The sequence below is a fragment of the Globicephala melas genome, chromosome 4 (genome assembly GCF_963455315.2).
Source record: "Globicephala melas chromosome 4, mGloMel1.2, whole genome shotgun sequence".
NCBI lineage: Eukaryota > Metazoa > Chordata > Mammalia > Artiodactyla > Delphinidae > Globicephala > Globicephala melas.
In genome coordinates this window covers 122,574,358-122,595,855 of record NC_083317.1, presented here as the reverse complement: position 1 = coordinate 122,595,855, position 21,498 = coordinate 122,574,358, and the positions used below count along the sequence as shown (strand labels likewise).

Below are 21,498 nucleotides of genomic sequence, written 5' to 3'. Positions count from 1 at the left end.
GGAAGGAAGGAGTAAGGACTCAGGGCCAGGCAGACAGACAGATCTGTGTTCATATTTCAGCTCTACAGTTACTGGCTGGCTGGTTGCAAGTGTGAAACTGATCCTCTCTGTTTCCTCAGGGGTTCAGTGGAATCAATGATAATTATACTGAGGGGATGTGGAGATAATGAAGTAACATATGCAAAGTACCTAGCACATGGCAGATGCTCCAAAATGTTGCTTTACTTCCAGTTTCCCTATGTCTGCCCGGTAAATCACTCATCCTTCAGACTGACTCAACAAACCTCTTACCTTCCAGCTCTCACGACCCTTCTCTTATCATGAAAATGGAAAGGTTGGACTACATTTGGGATATTATTCCCAGGTAGTCTTTGGAATGCAGAGGACTGTGCTCCTTCCAAAAGACACAGAAGCAATTGTCTTCAAACAGCCAAGATTCCATCAGAAGCTGGAGTAGCAGACTACTTGGATCTGAATCAGTTAGGGAAGATTTCTTGTTCTCTTTTGTATGATCCAATCATAAATTCTGTAAAGTCAACTGACTGATAAAAAAAAAGCTCTGCCTTTATCATTGACCTCCCAACCTAGTAACATTTCACCTACTAATCTTCCCAATTGATTTGTCCTTCAGTCTAGTTTTCCACCTGCTGTTTGTCTGACTGGGAAATCTGCTATGTCTACAGAATCTGACCAGTCAGCATTCACACCAACTCAGGCTGCTACACTGGCTGTCCTTTCAAAGACTCCTCTCCTCCATCTCAGATCTTCAGAGCTATGCTCACTGCTCTGCATAGGTGTCCATCATACGACTTTGAAGAGGGACAGCTAAATCAATATTTTTGCTCTCCTTTGCTGCCAGAATTCGATGATCTGTCACAGTTCTTGCCCAATTCGTCTAATCGTTATTGTTCAAATGTTTTTAGCTTTGTTTAAAGTATTGGGTTAGGTGGTTTCATAAGCTACCTCTGAGCTAAACTTTGAAGTAGAACTTTAGCAACATTTTACTATACTTTTCCACAACCCAGAGCACATACTATTTTATGCGTAATGGTTAATCATTAATGGCATACATCTTTTGCAACTATCCTCCAAGATTTTTCCAGTATTTTCTATCTGGGAAGGTTTTTACTTATAATCATCCTATCCTGAATCATCTTACAAACGCTTCTGTCTTATATTACATTGCTCCTAACCTACAGACCAAGCACAGATTACTCTAAATAATGTTGAATAAGATGCTATGGTTCTGTAAAGTCTTTGATATTCACATCTGAATGCAATCACTTGTAGATTCATAGAATAAATCTCTCTACAATGGGAGTGTTTATAAGTTGCTTATGTTAAGCAGTTCCCCTATCATGCTTTTCACATTAAATAAAGTAACCCTTTCAAATCAATTTTCTATTGTATCTATGACGTAATCATTCGATGGTATAGGTCAGGGTTGGCCAACTTTTTGGAGGGTCAGATAGTAAATATTTGGAGGGTCAGATAGTAAATATTTTAAGCTTTGCAGGCCACGCAATCGCTGTTGCAACTACTCAGCTCTGGTGTGTAGCAGTCACAGACAATTTATAAATGGATGAGCATGGCTGTGAACAATATAACTTTACCTATAGATACTGAAATTTGCATTTCATATAATTTTCACAGGTCATAAAGTATTACTTTTCTTTTCAACCATTAAAAATGTAAAAACCATTCTTATGGCCTGTACAAAAACAGGCAGAGGGCTGGATTTGCTCTGTAGCTGTGGTTTTCTGGGACAGTATAGTTTAAAGCCAGAAGCAGATCCAGGTTTTGTGAGGAGAGAACTCTTTACAAGGGGACCTTCTTCTTCTTCTTTTTTTTTTTTTTTTAACAGTTTACCATTTTAATGTTTCAATTTGCATTTACTAAGGACAAGGATATTTTCTTAAGTAACATCAGTAAAACTAATAAATTTATGAAATTTAACAGTAATACCATACTTTCTAACCTACAACCCCCACTCCATTTTATTCAATTGTGCCAATAATGTCCTATGTAGGACTGTTTTTAGTACAGGATGCCATCCAGGTCATGTAATAAGTAAAGTCTGCACATCTCTTTAGCTTAAGGGGTCCTTCTTTTTTAAAAAAATTATATAAAATTACAAATACAAAATTAGACACAAGGCTTTGGGAGGGACACGTGCGGGTGATAGGCCCTTGAAAATGGAGTCTCCTTGGTGTCCTGGTGAATCTGCCTCTGGTGACACTTGGACAATTCTGCTGTGAGGTTCCCAGACCTGGCTCATTATTCAAGACACCAAGAGAATTTTCTAACGACAGGTTGCAAAGCCCCAACAGAGTGCCTGAATTAGAATCTCTGTCTTGTGAAACTCCCAGGCAATTCTACTGTGCAGCTAGGTTTGGAGACCACTATTTTACTAACCAATTTATAATAGCATATGAGTCCATTAGAACCAGTACCACAAACACATTTGTTGCCTTAGTTGTGTAGCCTGTCCAGAAGTAGGTTTTAACCATTGTTATTGACCCATAGCCCAAATATTTAGTTTTATCCAGAAAGCTCGTGTGTTAAATGGTCTCAGCAGAGCAGATATACATACTCTTAGGCCAGGCCATCTACTCTCTTTTCAGTGAAGGTTAACCCATCCATAGTGGATTGGCTCTTCACCATTTAGACTCAGTCTAATATTTTTATATATTAATCTTTAATTTTAAAACTCTTTTTAAAAGTCTTTGAGCTGGCATTACATTTCAGATAATCTATGAAGTAAATAAACGGCAGTTGAAGAACATCTGAAACTTATGTCTTCACAGTTGGGAGAGTTAGTTTATAACCTCAGGCACAAGGTGGTAGCTAAGTCACTTGTCATTGCCTGATGAATCGTCAGATTTATAGAAGCCTGTTTTCATATTCCTGTGAGTATAATGCATTCTTTATTCTTCAAATATAATATTATTTCCATGATGCTGAGGGATCTTCTTAGTCAGAATTGGGTAGTTCTGTCTGTAGAGGAGGTAGATACTACCACATCCAGTCATTTATTCATTTAACTCATTAACTCATACATTCAACAAGTATTAAACAACTGCCTACAGTATGCTAGGCACTGTGCTGGGTGCTGAGGACCCAAACCTGCAGCCTTGGAGCTTAGATTCTGATGGGGAGACAGAAACAGTAAACAAGGTAATTTCACATGGTGATAAATAATGTGTAGAAAATAAAATAAGGTAAAGCCATGGTGAATGTGTGTGTGTGAAGGGAGGGAGGAAACAGGGGCCACTACTTACCTAGTCAAAGGTGGTGGTGACGTTTGAGCTGAGACTCAAATAGTGACAAGGAGTCTGAGCTGTGCTGTCCAGCACATGGGAGATTGAAGCTCCTGAAATTGGGCTGGTGCCACAGGTTGAAATGATAGTACTTTGGATATAGTGGCTTAAACAAAATATATCATTAAATTTAATTTTACTTGATTTTTTGACCCTTTTAATGTGGTTATTAGAAAATTACATATATGGTTTGTGTTATATTTCTATTGGACGGCATTGATCTAGAAAGAAAGTTAATTCAATTCCATTTTTTTCCCAGACTGCACACATGCCCTCAAGGATCCTTATGGATTGGGGATGTTATGAGTTCCTAAGAGTTTGAGCTAATATAACCCTAGCTAAAATGTACTGAACAGTTAGCATGTAGCAGGCACTTAGTAAAATTGCTTTACATTCATTCCTTGAATTCTCACACTGCTAGGACATAAGAAATATTTCCAACTCGATTTTACAGATGAGGAAAGGGAGGTCTGCAGGGGCCAAGTAACTTCCTGAGATGACAACGAAATCGTGGCGTGAGAAGTCAGACCCACGTCCAGGTCTGATGAGCGAGAGGCCAGGAGTTGCAGTGGGAGGAGGCCGGAGTTCAGAGCACGAACAGGGTCGGGACCACCGCGGGTTTTCCTGCAGCCTCCCGGGTCCTCGAGTGCGGGTCCCCTGACCCCCACCGCCGTCCCACCGTCCAGCCCGCGCCCCGCGCCCCTGCGCCGGCTCCGGCCGCCCTCCCAGCAGCTCCCGCAGGCCAAGGCCAAGGGCGAGGCTCCGACCTCCCCAAGCCCACGCCGCCGCCCTCGTCCTCTGGGACCCACCCGCCCCGCGCGCCCCGATGACCCTTGGCCCTCGCCCCGCTGCCGCTCCAACCCCTGTCCCCTGGCGACTACTCCCCGAGCACACCCGGAGAGCACCCCGCATCCCTCTGGCTGCTCGAAATGTATTTCCCGAGCCAGCGTCGGCCCTGCAGGAATTCCTGCAAAAAATCCAGCGAGAGCCGATTTCCTCCCCCTTCCCCTACTGCATGCATCTCCCCATCTGCTCCGCCGGCCGTGGTTCTGAAAGAGGCCTTTGTGGGGACCTTTATCGCTCGAGGGTCATCTCGCCATCTGGAGTGACCAGGGTGTTTGGTGTGTGTATGTTTGTCCACAGCTCTTTAGATACCATTCTCTGGAGAGGCAGGATCCCCACCCCACCTCCAACTTGGGGGTCCAGCTTTTTCCTTCCGATTGTCCAGAACTTCAGGCTGCGCCTCCACAAAGTTGCCTGAGTGTGCAGTCATCCAGCTCCATGGCCGCAGCGGGGACAGTGGGGACATCGTTCCAGACACAACAAGCAGGCTGGACGCTAAGAGGCCCCAAACACCCGGGCAGCGATTCCAGAAGCGGCTTCCCGTTTTACAGGAGGGCACTGGTTTCCTCTTTGGGGCATCTTAGGAGGGGCTGTCAATAGTCACTAGCACCTCGGGGTGGGGTGGTGGAGTCAAGCAACACTAGGTGTCTTTGTCAGACCTACTTATGGCATCGAAGAGCAAGGACAGGGAGGAAAAGGTTTAGTTTTTAAAGTACTCTGCTACTCACATGACGAGCCCCGTATTGTTACGCACAGGAATAAAGGGGGAACTTCATCTTCACCAGACCTGAGTCTGACTCACAGCATAGTTGTGACTCATTCTTCCAGGACTACTTCTCCAGCCACGAAGAAGCAAATGATGGCCCCAGGGCTGAAACGATTCTGTGAACCAGTATGACGGGGAGACAGGGTAGAATTGCCACCTGGTGCTAAGAATAGCCCTCACGTTTCCTTTTTATTCTCTTTAAATCCATTTTAGCTGGATTCCATCTGTGTAACCAAATTAAAGGGAGGCACCATGATTTATATGACTTGCCCTGGATCTCCTTATGCGTTCATGGGATACATAGGCGCCTATAAATTAACAAGCTTTACATTTGGCAAGATATAGGTAACATCTGAGATCAAAATGAGGGGCTTCTGACAGGATTTCACATCTACCATTTTTTACATGTGACCCTTTCCTAGGATCTAAAAGTGACAAAAAGAAAACACCATAACCAAAAGCAAAAATTCAGATGAAAACCAAAAAAATCAAACCAAAACAAACAACAAGAGAAACTGAGGACAGGCACCTTTTTCTTACTTTATTTATACGCAAGATATGATCAGGATCTTCTTATAGTTGGTGGATTATATGCGTATATCTGTAGAAATATTTATTTCCTTAAGCTCATTTCTTTTTGTACTTTTTGAAATTTCTGTGTAACTAAAATAAGAATATGAAAGAATTCTAAACTGATATTTATAGATTACCATCAAAACAGATTTATAGATGGTAAGGATGAAATAATACAGTGAACCAGTGAATTAAGAGCAGGAGTGGGGGCTTCCCTGGTGGCGCAGTGGTTGAGAGTCCGCCTGCCGATGCAGGGGACACGGGTTCGTGCCCTAGTCTGGGAAGATCCAACATGCCGCGGAGCGGCTGGGCCCATGAGCCATGGCCGCTGAGCCTGCGCGTCCGGAGCCTGTTCTCCGCAACGGGAGAGGCCACAACAGTGAGAGGCCCGCGTACCGCAAAAAAAAAAAAAAAAAAGAGCAGGAGTAAAAACCCGCTCAGAGCACCTTTAATTAATAATGTAGCTCTCAGAGAATTACATTTTGTACCAATAAATGCTCACGTGCCTTCTCCCTACCTCTCAGTTTTCTACATATATTTTTACCATTATATAGGTTCAGGATAGGAAGGTTGGGTACTATGTGAGCAGGCAGGATATGGGACCTCTTTTATTAGTCCTATGATTTTAAGAAGTACTTATATTTGCAAAGGTAATCCAATTTCTTAAATTCTACCTTCTTTTAGGAATTCCTTCAGCTCTTGGAGAAAAAAAAAATTGGAGGTCAGAAACTGTGAGTGGACTCCTCAGACAGAAAGGAGAGAAAGAAATTATTCACAAATGCTTCAGAAGTCATCATGACTCAGCCATAAAAAAAAAAAAGAATGAAATAATGCCATTTGCAGCAACATGGATGGACCCAGAGATTGTCATACTGAGTGAAGTATAATAAGTCAGACAATCATATGATATCGCTTATATGTGGAATCTAAAAATAATGGTACAAATGGACTTATTTACAAAACAGAAATAGAGTCACGGATGTAGAAGCAAACTTATGGTTTTCGGGGGGGTGGGGGGAATAAATTGGGAGATTGGGATTGACATATATATGCTGCTATATATAAAATAGGTAACTAATAAGGACCTACTGTATAGCACAGGAAGTCGTCTCAATACTCTGTAATGGCCTATATGGGAAAAGAATCTAAAAAAGAGTGAATATATGTATATGTATAACTGATTCGCTTTGCTGTACACCTGAAACTAACATAACATTGTAAATCAACTATACTCCAATAAAAATTTTTTTTAAAAAGTCATGTCATGTCTACGTGTAGAATTTCCTTTGTACAGATTTTGCGTGGGTGTTGTATCATTCACTATGCTCTGTTCCTTTCTTTCTTTTTTCTCTGGCCTTCCTGTTACGCATATGTTATACTTTTTGTAACTGTCCCACAGTTCTTGAATATTCAGTTCCATTCTTCCCCAGTCTTTTTTCTCTTTGCGTTTCAGTTTTGGAAGTTTCTATTGATGTATCCTCAAGCTCCTTGGTTCTTTCCTGAGTGTCTAGTCTACTAATGAGTCATCAAAGTCATTCTTCATTTCTCTCACCATGTTTTTGATTTCTAGCATTTATTTTTGATTCTTTCTTAAAATTCCCATTGTTTTGCTTACAATTAGCCATCTGTTCTTGCATGTTGTCTGCTTTTTCTATTAGAGCCTTTAGCATTGTTGTCCTAAATTCCTAGTCTGATAATCCCAGTATCCCTGCCTTATCTGAGTCTGGTTCTGCTGCTTGCTCTGTCTCTTCAAACTATGTTTTTGGCCTTTTAGTAGCCTTGTAGTTTTTTATTTAAAGCTAGACGTGATGCATATCAGGTAAAAGGAACCCAGTACTTGTTCCTGCAGAGGTTTCTGCTCATGGATTCCTAACATGGCAAGTTATAATTCTCTGCATCCACCTGTCTGGATCTCTAATTTTGAGGACAATGGTTTGCTCTGTGATCTCACTTCTCTGATGGATCCAAGAAGAGTTGTTGATTTTTTGGTTTATTCAGAGTTTTAGTTGTTGTTAGGATAGAGTGACAATTTGTAAGCTTTTTACATGCCAGACCAGAAACTGGAAGTCCTCAGTCAATGTTCTTTAGTTGCAGGAAATGGAAACCTTCTGGCTAACTTAAGGGGAAAAAAATTTTAAAAAGAAGTAATATATTGAAGGCTATGGGTGCCTCATAGGATTACATAAAGTCATATGCAGGCAAGTCATGGAAAGTACAGAATCCAGAGACACTTTGGGCTCACAGGCCTACCTTGGGTCACATGCCCCACCCCCCCACTGCCAGGGAGAGCAGTCCCACCAAGGTTGAGTGGGAGGGGTTCTTCCTAAAAGGAAGTTTAGGGTACTGCTAGAAGAAGCAGGGGGATGCATTATAGGGATACAAGGAAACCAAGGGAAAGAGGAAACCAAGCACCTGCTGAAGTTCCAGCTCACTTCCGATGGCCTTTCACTGGGATAGAGGACCACAATTAATTTTTTAGATCAGAGACTCATGGAATTCCTTTCCAATGTTATAATTCTGTATATTCTTTATATTTAATGGATTTTTGGTTATTAGGAGCTGAGTCTCAATATGAAAATTATAAACACTATGCTGATACATGGGAATGTCGCTTATTATTTGTGAGTTTTGTTACTTTAGATTTCTTTCACTTGACGTATGTTCTAAGTATCCATGTTATATCTGCCTTCATCTATTTAAAGTCAACATTAAGGGAAAGAAATCTTAGGTAATTCTGTTCCTAATGTTCCTTTTTTCCTTTGCAGTAGAACCAAATCTCCGAAGAGAGTTCAGTCTCTGCCTGATCCAGAGTCTGCTTTGTCTTCCAAGGAGAATTAAGCGTGAAAAATCAGAGGCCTAATTGACTACTTGCTAATGATTGGTTTGGGGAATAAAGAGCTATGTCTTCCCATTTCCAGCACTCCTGATCACCATCTTTTTCTGCTTAGCTAGTTTATCAACTTGGAATCAGTTGCAGACAACAGAGTCCACTCAAACTAGCTGGGGCTGAAGGGGATTTGTTAACAGGCATTGGTTGGCTTAGACACCCACTGAAAGGGTTGGAGGAGTAGGCTCAAGGTTGAGCTTCCTGGAACTAGCATTACAATGCCTTGGTGAGTCAGAGACCTGACAGGAAGTGGCAGAATCAAGCCGCTAACCGAGTCCTTAACTTTTACTATACATAGTAGAGGGTCTGCATTCACACTTTAAGAACATCGACGTCAGGCGTCAACAGGGGAAGAGAAGTCAGCAAAGGAGATTACGAAAGAGTAGCCAGAGAGGTAGGAGGAAATCCAGGAAGTACAGGGTCACAGAGGCTGAGGGAAGACTTTCAGCAGAAGGTAATGGAAAAGAGGATCTAAGAAATGTCCAGGACACAATAAGGAGGTTGTTAGAAATCTTGTAAAAACCATTTTGGTGAGATTAATGAAGCCAGAATGCAGTGAGTGAAGGAGTGAGTGGGAAGTATGAAAACAAAGACAAGTGTACACCACTCTTGCAAAAAGCCTAGCTGTGAAGGAGAAGAGAGAGGGGAGTGTTCGTTAGAGTGTGACATAGTGGGGAGAGGGTGACTCTTTTTTTAGAAGATGGGAAAGACTAGTAGCACATTTTAAAATGTTCATAGGGAGAATCCTATTGAGTAGAAGTAGTTGAACATACAGGAGAACAATGTGCAATACGTGGAGTGTGGTTCCTGAAGAGATGGGAAGGGGTAGGATGAGAGATTTGAGGAAAGAGCGGAAGTGGGAAGATGAAAGACATGAAATACCTGCAATGGAGAACAGGAGGGTCACTGGGCAGCCCCGAGTCCTAACATATCAACAGAAATCTGTACTTTAAGCATATATTTCAAATACCTAACATGCAGATCCTAGAATGGGGGACTGGCTGAGTGAAGGTGGGATGGGGCTGTGCAAGTCCTATTATATAGAACTGGGACACTAGCAAACCTTATGGATCAGTTAAGATGTTTCTGATTACGTGCAATAAATACAACTTAAACTAGATTACATAATGAAGGTTTATAAGGAAAAGTCCAAAAATGTGTAGGCTTCAGGCATAGATTGATCAAGTCTCCTTTTGTGATTTACTCTATTTGACCCCACTCCATGTGCCAGCTGTACTCTTATGCTGGCTTCCCTCAGGGTTACACTTAGACTGCCAGCAGCTGCCAGGGTTAAGGATCCCAGAAGAAATTGGAACCATAAAGGAAGAGTGGGGAGGGAAAGGGAAGAAAATACCTGCCTTCTGCCGTCTCCCTTCCATCCAATCTCCCACCATTTCTCTCCTTGGCAGGACCTAACAAAAGCCAGAGAGAAGGGGGCCTAGAATCAGCTCCAATACAGAACAAATGAGGGGAGGGATGGAGAAATGGATCTGAAGGCAAACAGGCAGATATCTGGCACAGGCCCAAGGTGGACAGAAATCCTCCCAGCACACAGAACCTGAGGAACTCATCCAACAACCAGCTCATGGAGGGCTTGGCCTTCCTAGATCATGGGAGGTGACGGCTGCCAGTTACTGGTGGCACAGTATGCTATTAGAAGTGGTACAATATTGTGAGCGGGAGTTGGCCTCTCAGTGATCCAATTCTTCTCCGCCTACAGTGAGTTGGGGTGTAGCTGAGTGTCTCACTGAGAGGAACTCCTATCACATGGAGATCCTAGGTGCTGGGAGCTGGCTGCAGTTCTAAGCCAGGACTTTGGGTTGATTTGGGGAAAGGGGGCAAAAACACTTAGATTAGACATGTAACGGTTCTACTGCATAAGGCAAGCATATATGGAAAGGAGAGTGTGGGCTAGCCAGCCAGGTGCTGGGCTGTGGTTGTTATTGTTTGGGGCTGCTGGCATGCATTTTCTTCCTTCCTTCTGTAACCGGGGGCTCCAGAATTTGGACGGGAACCCCACATTGGTAAGACACTTGGCTTAGACAAGTGCCTTACATAGTGCCCATTGGCCCAAACCTTCGGTCTCCCATTGCCCTTGTCCTCACACTCCCCAGGAGTTGGGATTACAGAGGTATGCCTGTGTACCAGACAACCAAGGGACGCATGATGAGGTGGACAGCAGTTGTTTTTGTCTGCCCATCATCCCTTCCTTTGGGGAATGACTCTTCCCCTCCCTGCAGTTCTGAAAAGGGCTGTAAATCACAAGCACCATACCCTGACATCAGAAGAGTCCATGTGATCTAAGCTAAGCCAATCAGATACTCGCTCCCAGGAATCTGAACTGGGGACAGATATAACAGGGCCAGAAAACAGCTGAAGTTGCCTCTCTCTGGTAGCAGTACCCTGGAAAGACGCTGGCTTGGGGCAGGAGTTCCCAGCTGGAATCTCAAGCTCTGTCCTACTCTTTTTCCTTCCTGAGGTGTGGGTGGTCAGCTCTGTGCATTCTGGGAACTCCCTAGTATTCTTCCTACAAACCTTTTCGTGCTTAATTGATTTTTTCTGTTCCTAACAACCCCTGAAACAAGAGTCAACATGAGTTAAAGACTTAGCAGCTTAAGAACTGAAGTTGAATCTCCCTTGCTAGTATTATTTAGGACAGAGATGATGCAAAGTTACACAGATCACAGGGTTCTGGAACAGGCTGTATTTGCAGAGAAGTCCATGGACCACATGTGCCCTTGAAAAATAGTGAGGTGTAAGGAAAAACTTCATTACCTGGGTTATATGAGTATTTTCTTAGAAGATATGGTTTCAAAGTAAGTCATGAATTTTCTCTTTCTGTTGGGGGGGATGCCTTGTTGAGCTGCTTGTGGGATTTCAGGTCCCCAACCAGGGACTGAACCCAGGTCCTTGGTAGTGAAAGCACAGAGTCCTAACCACTGGACCTCCAGGGAATTCCCATGAATTTTCTTTTTCATTTAACTAAAATTGTAAATGTAATATACTAAGGGTACTTCTTCAGGACAAACTTAACATTCTTCCCTTCTGCCTGCTGATGCTTGTGTCATACATACTATTAATTTAGGGATAATCTGTTTGCTGAAGGATATCTTCTGGACATGCAGAGAGGCGTACAAATGCAGTCCTAAACACGATGCTTACAAATAATTTATTCTTATTTCATACATTTGTTTTTCAGCAAAAAATGAATAGTTATTTATACAGATGTTCACGTTCAAGATCATAGGGAACAAATGTCTCAGAAAACCCAAATCATGATACAACAGAAAAGAGTCACAATTTTGTTCAGCTACATGCACAGAACTGACCAAGTGATAGTTATTTCTATGGATTATTTTGCTTAATTTATCAGGTAACAGGGGATTATGATTAAATAATCCTTTTCTGGCAGAATACACCAATGATTTGAAACCACATCGTAGCCCCCGTCCACACATCCTGAGAAAACCTCGCCAGCTAGCTAAACACAGCTGTTTAAGATCTAGGTGGTGACTGGAGTTAAGGTAGCCTAAGAAGAATTCATTTAGCAAGCAGTGGAAAAACTAGAAACTATTAGTTTCTTTTTTCATGCCTGCATTTTCCTTTACTCCCTTCTTCCTCCATTATCACCATTAAATGAACTTAAAAAATACTGACACAACGAGGGCTCTATTTGGTCACTGTTAAATCCTCCGTGTGCCTCTGACCTGAGGAAAAAGTGAGTATGGCCCTTCAATTAATGCCCTTGACCGCAAAAGGGGACCTGCTGGTTGTACATTCTTGTAAATCTGAGCACAGTCATTGTATTTAAATCCTCAGTTTAGAAATGGATGAACCTCCTAAGGCAGATGGTTTGAGATGGCCTAAATACACATGGAATCTTTTTAGAAACCTTTTGTCTTCAAGGCTGAGTTGGGAAGTGAAGGCTTCAGGGGTGATGGCCATGGCCTGGGAGAAGGCTGATACGAAGAGAGTTCAGAGCTACCACGTGCTTTATTTAGAGAAGAGAGCGGCCACAGCGTCCTCCCCCAGCCCTGAAACACAGCCTTTTCCTGGTCTGTGGATTGATGGCATGAGGCTTTACGCTTCTTTCCGCTCCAGAGAAACTAGGAGTGGAGTGTCCAGGGCTATACATTTTACTGGCTATGTTATCCACTGTGAGTGAACCCTCATCAAACTCAACTGGGCCTCATTTCTTTACTGCCTTGGTACTCAGTTGCTTAGTTGGAACAATTTTGCTCATAGCCTCCATAAAAGACCAACCTGGTAGAAAAGTAGACCTTCTGCGCTAAGCCTTGCTGGGAGAGTGAATTTAATGATGTTTCTAACTAGAATTTTAAAAAGACTTAAATTTAGCCTTGTGACACACCTATAACATAGCTGACCTGTTTTCTTCTTTTAAAAAAATTGTTTTATCCTTTTTTAAACTATACACTATTTACATTTTTCAAGACCTTGTAGGTCTTTATCATTTGGGTAAGAGCTCCAGGTGATTAAACTCCCAGGACAAAGATGAGGCTTTCCAAAAAGCGCTGGTTCTCATCTATGTGCAAAGGCCAGTTTTTACAAACAAATTGCTATTATAAACTTTTAAAATATAAAATTAGAATTCTTCTCTAAAAATTTTGCCTATTAGTTTTCATTTTTGCATCCAGCATATTACAAACAGATCATGCTTTCTAACTGGAGATGGACCTAAAAGGAGAAATGATGTTAATGTGTCCCTGTACTCCATCTGGAAACAAGGGTTATTTACACGGGGTCCTTTCTCAATGTTGTGGTGAGCTGTGAGGGGCAGGGCCATCTCTACAGCATGGTTAAAAACCCAACCGAAGACCCCTCCACTCCTGCTTGAGTGCTTATTGCATATTTTAGGTGGAGTATAAGGCATGAGAAAGGTGGCCAGCCACTTTTACACGCTGGAGAATAACGCTGCACATTCAAGAAATGCCACGGTTGGAACAGTTTTCAGAGACTGTTCAAGAACAAAACGTATTAAAGGTCGTGCGTTACATTTAGAAGCACAATACATCGGAGAACATTTTCAAAAGCTCAAACGCAAAGCTGTGTTCCACTGAGTTCAATAGTCAATAAATGAGCATTTTGCTGCCTCTAGGTATGTGTTCAGAGCTTTCAAAAGTCACATCCTGCCACAATTAACAGCCAAATGAGCATTCCCGGCCTCTGACCTATCCGTAAACGCTAATTCTGCAACTCACTCACAGGCTCTGAAGAAGCTGTTTGGAAACAGAAGAAGCCCACGAACCCGGTTAGAAATCTGCAAACGAGAAATGCAATACATTTGTCCTTTTTTTTAACAACGACAAAAATTTGTGTTGGCTTTTGGAATAGTGACCAAGAAGAGTAGACGACCAGGGGCTTCCCCTTCCCCGGTGGTGCAGTGGTTAAGAATCCTCCTGCCAATGCAGGGGACACAGGTTCGAGCCCTGGTCCGGTGCCTCGGAGCAACTAAGCCCATGTGCCACAACTACTGAGCCTGCGCTCTAAAGCCTACGAGTCACAACTACTGAGCCCGTGAGCCACAACTACTGAAGCCTATGCGCCTAGAGCCAGTGCTCCGCAACAAGAGAAGCCACTGCCATGAGAAGCCTGCGCACCACAACAGAGTAGCCGGAGCGCTGCAACAAAGACCCCAACGCAGCCAAAAATAAATAAATAAATATTTTTTAAAAAGTGGACACCCATTTTCACAATTAAGAATAATTATTCATAATATTGAAGGAATAAAATCTTCAGTAGGAAAACATGCAGCCTATCACAACAGAATACAGCAGTACTCAGCTTCCAGCAATGATTGCTGCCTTTTTTAGTTTGTCTAGACTTGTTCGCTTTTTGTCAGGTGATATACGTCAGAGAATATTGGCAATCCTTCAAGAAAATGATCCAAAGGTGATTTACAGGGCTTCCCTGGTGGCGCACTGGTTGAGAGTCCGCCTGCCGATGCAGGGGACACGGGTTCGTGCCCCGGTCCGGGAAGATCCCACATGCCGCAAAGCGGCTGGGCCCGTGAGCCATGGCCGCTGAGCCTGCGCGTCCGGAGCCTGTACTCCGCAACGGGAGAGGCCACAACAATGAGAGGCCCGCGTACCGCAAAAAAAAAAAGGTGATTTACAATTGGCTGATGCTATCCCCTCATGCCTTTTTGCCTTATGCCCTAATTTTATGGAGACAAATTAAAGACGGTAAACCAGGAGTACATCTGCTACTCAAAATATACCTAGGCACTTGTGCTCAGGTCATAAGCTACAGGATGTGGTCATGCTGCCAAACAGAATTCCTCGCCTGCCTATCTGAGCACTAATGCCCTGGGAGTGCACACGCTTTTCTAGGGACAAAATGTAAAACTCAGGCAAAACTGTCCATAGTTCAACTTGCCCCATTCTAACTGTGTGAAGCTAATCCTCCTTGTTCTCCCTTCTCCCATGCCTGCTTCCTACCTTTTTCACATCTGGTATTTTTTCTATGTAGCTTTCTCCAGATTAATTTTTTTCTAAAACAGGTTTCATAGGTTACAACACAATGACCTGAAAAGAGGAAAAAGGCTAAAGAACATTAGGTAATCTCAGCTAATCTTTGGAGATATAAGCATTTAAGCTCACATTTTTAAAAACTTAAATATGCTATCTGTGAAATGCAGACACTTAATGATATCACGGTTTAGGCACTTTGGATGAACCTTGCTTCACAGTGGTTTAAAACCATGAAACTTCCAAAAGTGATCTTTATGAATTAGCAGTGATGATAAATTTTTCAACTCTTTGTACATACGCCTGCTCTCCCTTCACCTGGATTATGCATTAAACTTTCTAGTTATTTTTACCAAGAAAATTCACATAGGCTTAGGAGCAGACAGAAAAAAAAAAAAAAGGAATGAAATCGATTGTGGGTGAATTAGCATGTGAATTGAAATAAGATTCTATGCATGGCTCTTAGGCTAATAGGAGAAAAGAACCAAACTCAGCGGCTTGGGACAGGGATCCCTGGCCAGAGGGCCTTTCTGGTGCTCCCACCTCTGTTCCACCAGCAGATAAAAGGGTAATGGCTATAATAATATGGCTGGTTCCTTGCCCAGCATCTTACATGCAGAAGGTTGCTAATGATCACTAAACGGATTACATGAACAAGCAAGTGAAAATCAACTCAGAGAGAAGTCGGCAGCGGCAGACTTCAGCAGATGAAGAACAATCCAAGATGACAGAAAGTACTTAAGCAGCTGATAACATTTTGTTTAAAATTTTATAACCTAAATTCAAGGATAGTCATCTCTAATCTCGCTGTTTTACAATTATAAGGTAATCAATGAAAGGGGGAAAATATATAGATATCCAATTAGTGTCGGTGTGCTAGGCCAGGCATCATAGCCATGCAAACTAGTAACACTCACAATTGAGCACACAACCCTCTCCACGTTCTAATTCTGCCACCCTGGACCAACGGTATAACCTTAAAGTGGAGATAACGCCTACCTGTCTCCCACTATAGCTTTGTGCAGATTAAATCAAGCTGTGAAGAGATCTGAAGATTAAAACCCCTGTTTGTTATTGCTGTTAGCTCTCAGATTCAGCACCAAATCAGAAAAAGTTATAAAAATCACCTCCATCCTCAAATTTTGCATTCTTCAAAATGATTCCCCTGAAGTAGGATGATGAATTAAGTGAAATGGTTTTTGACTGCGATCACTTACAGGCAGGATTTATGAATGGAAACATGGGAAGGCCACTCTGGCCAGCTCTGAAGCCCTGGGCTTTCTTCCTGGGCTATTTACAGAAAGTGTATGGCCAGGGGAAAAGATCACGTTTGTTTTTACAAGCCAGTCATGACATGACTGAAGAACTCATTTCCTCTCCCTGCGAGGTCACCCTCTTCACCTGAAGGTGCAGACACAAGAATGGCAGGGAAGAAAGGAACCTCCCCTTAGCCGCCTACATCAGCCTGAGTCAATTCCACAGACCAACCCACAGGGTGACAGGCATGGAAGTCAAACACCCTCATTTCCCAGGCATGACTCTCTGATGCTGCTCCTTGAGATGTCATCCAGATCATGACTAATGAGTAAAAATAAAATGCATTACATAACGGGCTTCAAAATTCTACTGCTGAAATAGGTTGTACAGAGATAAGGGAGTGCATTCTTACTTATCATCTGTCCTACATTTCTAACAGCTGAACACAATAAACTGACTGAATTGGATGTGCCAAAATGAAGAGTGTGAAAAAATATTTTAAAAGCAATTTTATTCTGATTGTCATATTACCCCTGAAATATATAATATACCTGGAGAGTTCCAAGCAAATGTGGAGACTGAGTAAATATTTGCTGATTCTCAAATATCATCATTTATCTTGACTGAAATCCGATATCATTTAGCAAATAACATATATAGCCTCACAAATCAACCCCGGCCTTATGTAGTGTATACAGTACCTATTTGGAAACATTAGGTAAAGCCAAACCAATGTTTTCAACTAGAATGTCCTTTGTCAGTGCTGTATGTGGTATATAAAAATGAAGATGGAATGGGAAAGGGAACGTGCAGGAAGGAAGAAGCAAAGGGAAGGAAAGTCAGTCCTCACTTTGCTGAAACCTTCCAGGGAAAAAGTGTGTCATCTTACTGGGCTCATGCATCATAATCACTTGAAAATTATATGGGTATAATTTTATCCTTAAGTGGCCTCTGCTTAAGGACAAAGACACAAGGCAAGAAGAGAATTTTCTTTGAGGACCTGGAAGATCGCCAACAAAAATTTAAAATGACAAATAGAGGCTTTATTTCTTGTTCTCAAACTCATCAACCTTTTTTAGAAGGCTGTCTCTAGAGAGTTTCTTCTAGTTTACAAGGAAGATCCAAAATGCTCCTCAACCTGTTTTTCTAGCTTCCAAACCAACATTTTTGGGGGCTCTAAAAGAGACAACAATGACATGCAAATGAGTTTGCATGTGGAAATAGCCTGATTGCCACAATTGTCCTTGAATACACGTACTGAATTAAGTTACAGCTGAGGATTAACATCCGTGGCAGGCACAGCTCTCAGTCCCTGTAACCTAACAGGAATCTCCTTGCACTTTGCCAAACATGAGACACTGACACCCATCAGCAAATGCGCAAAGTGTATTTACAATCTCGTTAAGAGATCTCCTAAGTTAAATATAGACATATATAAAGTTAACTTCCGTGTGCAATTAACACACAAGGATACTGGTTCCTCCAGGGAACTGTGCCGGAGCCTCTCTGTTTACAAGTACAGTAGTGATTAAAAGCATAAACAAAAAGAGCAATTTTGGCAGGACCACCAGCCTACCAGTGCTGAGGTAAGTGTTCATCTACCTTCTGTCCTTGATCTAAATTATACCATGAAGTCAAGACTTCCCCATTCAATGACTTATCTGGCTCTTCACCCGAAGGACGTGTCAAGAAGTGTGATAAGTATTTAAATAAGCCACCTCAGTGGTGTGTGTTAGTCTAGAGCTGCTATCTCAAGTCCAGGATAACGTTTATGAGAAATGTCTTAAGTAACACTGGCCAACGTGGCTGTCAGATAGGATCTCAGGAGCGTGTTTCCCTAATTTTTCAACGATTTAGGGTGACCGCCATTCATTTCCATAGTCTGGATCCAAATGAGAATTCAGTGCTTAACTAGGCAAAGGTCATCTTATTTAACTCAAAATTTTCAGCTATAACTCAAGCAACATACTCCTGACTTTCATATTACAACTGCCATATTTACTGCTGAATACTACGATTTTAATTTTAAGCAAGGCTAGACGGGCTCAGTCTAGAACAGTGTCCTTTCACCTTCCCCGATGGCAGCATTAGGAACCACAGCCTCATTAGTAGGCTGATTTCTTCTCCTTGTAAGAGAAGCCAAATGCTCTGCATGTCCTAGGAAGCCACTACTGGTCCTACCAAAAACTTACAACCCATACCATCTTCCTTCCCTCCTGAAGAGAATGTTAAACCTTGATTTGCAATAAAGTAAGAAAAGCTTACACCTACTGCTCTCCCCATGCAAGAAACTATGTTTGAGGACCAGTCATTTGGGCATTGCTTCAAAAGGCACATTTATTCCAGTGGCAATTTGAACCAGTAGAGAAAGAGAGAATAAGATTAAAAACAAAACCGAAAAACAGGATGGGTTTTGTGGAACACATAAGTAAATAGCAATCTGGGACCTATACAAACCACTTAGCTCCTTCCCAATAGTTTAACCAGAGTCCCTAAGGTAGAATAATTCACAGTTGTATCATGACACACACAGGCCTTCAAAAAATACTGTTTAAAAAAGTAGCTGAGAACTCTCAAGCAGCTTGCCCTGATGTCCAGTTCAAGTATATGCAACGCAGAAGAGCTGCAAGTTTCCAAACTACATGATAAAGAAAATTCAGTGCAGATCACAGGCTTCGATAAATTATGAAAAATCATTGTATATATTACTATTTAACTAACATCTAAGAAACATTTTGAAATAATTAACGTGTGTTCACATTCCATGCATTTTCTAGCAGGTTAAGCCCTGGGTTAGTGTCTCTTTTAGGAAAAGTTAGCTCTTTTCCTACAAAGCTCTATTCTTTGACAAATCCAAGCATTCCTCACACTGAAACGGAAGTACCCAGGGATTCTACTTACCCTCTTTACTGCATGCCTGACCTCACAAGGGCTGCTCGTTATTACCTCTGGCAGAGAAGACGACTGGAAGATCGAACTGGTTGGGGGTTTATGTGGGGTTCTATTCGCGCTGGCTTAGAAGAATCCCTGGATGTCACAGACACCACCTGCATTTTTTCCAGGGGCAAGAACCAGCCGCCCTCTCCCTCCTGCTTGCCCCACCTCCCTCTCCCAAAGCCCTAAGTGCACTGAGTGCACTCTCCCAAAGCCCTTGTCGCACTGAACTTTTTCCCTGTGGTTTTGCAGCACCCTCCTCGAGCAAAGAAGGAAACACAACAAAACTTGAAAACAAACCAACAACAGAAACTTCAAACAAACAGGTGAGCGAGCCGGCAGCCTCCTCCAAGGCGGAGGCTCACTTTTTACCGCAGAATTCGGTGTTGTTGAGGAACTTCTTGATGACCAGCCCCAGGCAGACAACCAGCAACAACATGTAGCCCACGGTGCCCGAGAAGGTGGGCGCGTCCGGCGGCGCCTTAAGGAACTGGCGCAGGCCCTCCTCCACGTAGTACACCTGGTCGTAGATGCTGAGGAAAGTGAAGATGTGGAAGAGCTGGTGGCTGTGGCCGATGATGTCGAAGAGGCCCGGCTGGATGCGCTCGGGGATCTTGCTCACGTTGAAGAAGGCGGCCACCACCAGCCAGAAGTAGCGGCGGTAGAAGTGCACGAAGAGCGTGGGGTTCTCGCCCCGCAGGTCGAAGAGCCAGCTCTCGAGCATGATGGGGCAGGCCATGCTCAGGGGCATGACGAAGACGAAGGTGCGCAGCGCGAACGGATAAGAGCACCAGTCGGTGCGGCTCTTGCAGCAGGCCACGGTGCAGGCCACGGCCAGCAGGAAGGCCACGGGCAGCACGAGCGCGCGGTAAGCGGCAATGAGGCCCGTGCAGTCCACGTGCCAGCCCAGGCGCTGCTGCACGTACGGGGTCATCACCCTGGCGTCCAACAAGCTCAGGCCGGGCAGCAGGTAGTAGTAGTAGGCCACAGTGCTGCCAAAGCCGTAGTAGCTGATGGACGCGTAGTCCAGGTAGAAGAAGGCTGCGCGCAGGCGCAGCGACAGGCAGCTGAACACGTGCGCCGTGCAGCTCATGGCGAAGGTCAGCAGCACGCCCGAAGCGTAGCACCACAGCGGCAGTAGCCACGGATGGTGGAAGGGCACGTCGCGGCCGCTCAGGAAGAACAGGCGGCAGAACTTGCTCAGGAACAGCAGCAGTGGGATGAAGTGCGTCCAGAAGTTCAGCGTCTCGTTGGTAGGCTTCAGCACCGAGGCTAGGCACTCCTGCGCCGTGCACGGCAGCCGCCGGTAGCCCGACAGGATGAAGCACTCCACAAAGTCGTCGGGCACCTCGTCCCAGCGCAGCAGCGGCTTGGCGGAGGCCGGAGCGTCCCCGGAGGGTGAGGGGTGGGGGCGTGAGGCGGCCTCCGAAGCCGCCGCGGTCGTGCCGGGCGGGCCCTTTGTGCCCGCGCTCCGGGGCTGCAGGCGCCGCGGCATGGTGCCCGGGGCTTGGCTAGGGCGCGCACAGGCGACCTCTGGCGCCGGCTCCGGCGCGCTCGCCAGTCCCCGCCGGCTGCCGTCGGAGCCTTTGTGCACGCGCCGGGGGCGTCGCTGCAGGTTCACGAGAAGACCTGAGCCTTGGAGCAGCCGTTCCTAAAAAATAAACAAATAAGTAAATAAAAATAGTCATCGATTTCGCAGCCGCGTAGCGACCGGTAGGAGCGCACGGGGCTCGGTGGCCCCTTCCCCAGGCTCCCTGCTACCGGCTCTCGGCCGCCCGCGCTGCTGCAGCGGCGGTGGCGGCGCGGCTGACGGCGGCGCTGCTGCGGTGACTGGGCATCGCGCGGTGCGGGCGCAGCAGCAGCCGCCCCCGGCGCGGGAGGCGGGGATGTGGGAGCTGAGGCGCTGGAGGGAGGGAGGGACGGGCGCACTGGGGGAGGGCGGGGGCCTCTCTGGCTAGTGTTTCGCGGCGGCCTCGGGGGATAGAGTTGTCCCTGGGCTCGAGTTCCGTACCATCCCCCCTCCCTCGGGTCGCAGAAGCCCGAGCTGGCCCGTTAATGATTGATGCGGGGGACCAAAGGCTGCGCCCGCGACTCAGCAGCCCGCGCCGAGGGCGAGGGTCGGCGCGGGGATTCGAAACCCGACAGCCACGCGGGCGTTCGAGAGGACACTGGAGAAACGCGTCCGCTGGGGGCGGGGAGCTGCGGCCGCGGGGGGAGGGGAGAGGAGCGCAGCCGGCGCGCCTGAGCCGGGGCAGGGCGGAGGGATGCGCTGACAGTAATCTCCGGAGGGGGCGGGGGCGCTCCGGAAATCGGGGGCCTTTGAGGCCATGTCTGGATCGGGGCGTGTCATTGTCAGATACCTGGGACTGCTCCTCTCTTTCCGTGTGTGTGCGCGCGCCCGCGCGCGCGGTCCTCACTCTTAGCACCATA

At 44.8% G+C, this 21,498-nt stretch overlaps 1 protein-coding gene across 2 annotated transcripts; it reads right to left on the bottom strand.

Annotated features, from left to right (window-relative positions):
- Positions 1–11,552: 11,552 nt before the first annotated feature.
- On the bottom strand, positions 11,553–21,217 carry PAQR9 (progestin and adipoQ receptor family member 9). Of its 2 annotated transcripts, XM_030873524.2 has the most exons (3): positions 21,080–21,217; positions 19,441–20,719; positions 11,553–13,626 (listed from the first exon to the last, which is right to left on the bottom strand). In XM_030873524.2, the coding sequence occupies exons 1-3, from the start codon at positions 21,080–21,082 to the stop codon at positions 13,592–13,594; spliced, it is 1,317 nt and encodes a 438-aa protein (XP_030729384.2). In that variant the 5' UTR covers positions 21,083–21,217; the 3' UTR covers positions 11,553–13,591. The 2 variants fall into 2 exon arrangements, 1 of the variants encoding a protein (XP_030729384.2); XR_009563815.1 differs by lacking the exons at positions 19,441–20,719; positions 21,080–21,217 and adding an exon at positions 19,036–19,356.
- Between the last annotated feature and the right edge of the window lie 281 nt (positions 21,218–21,498).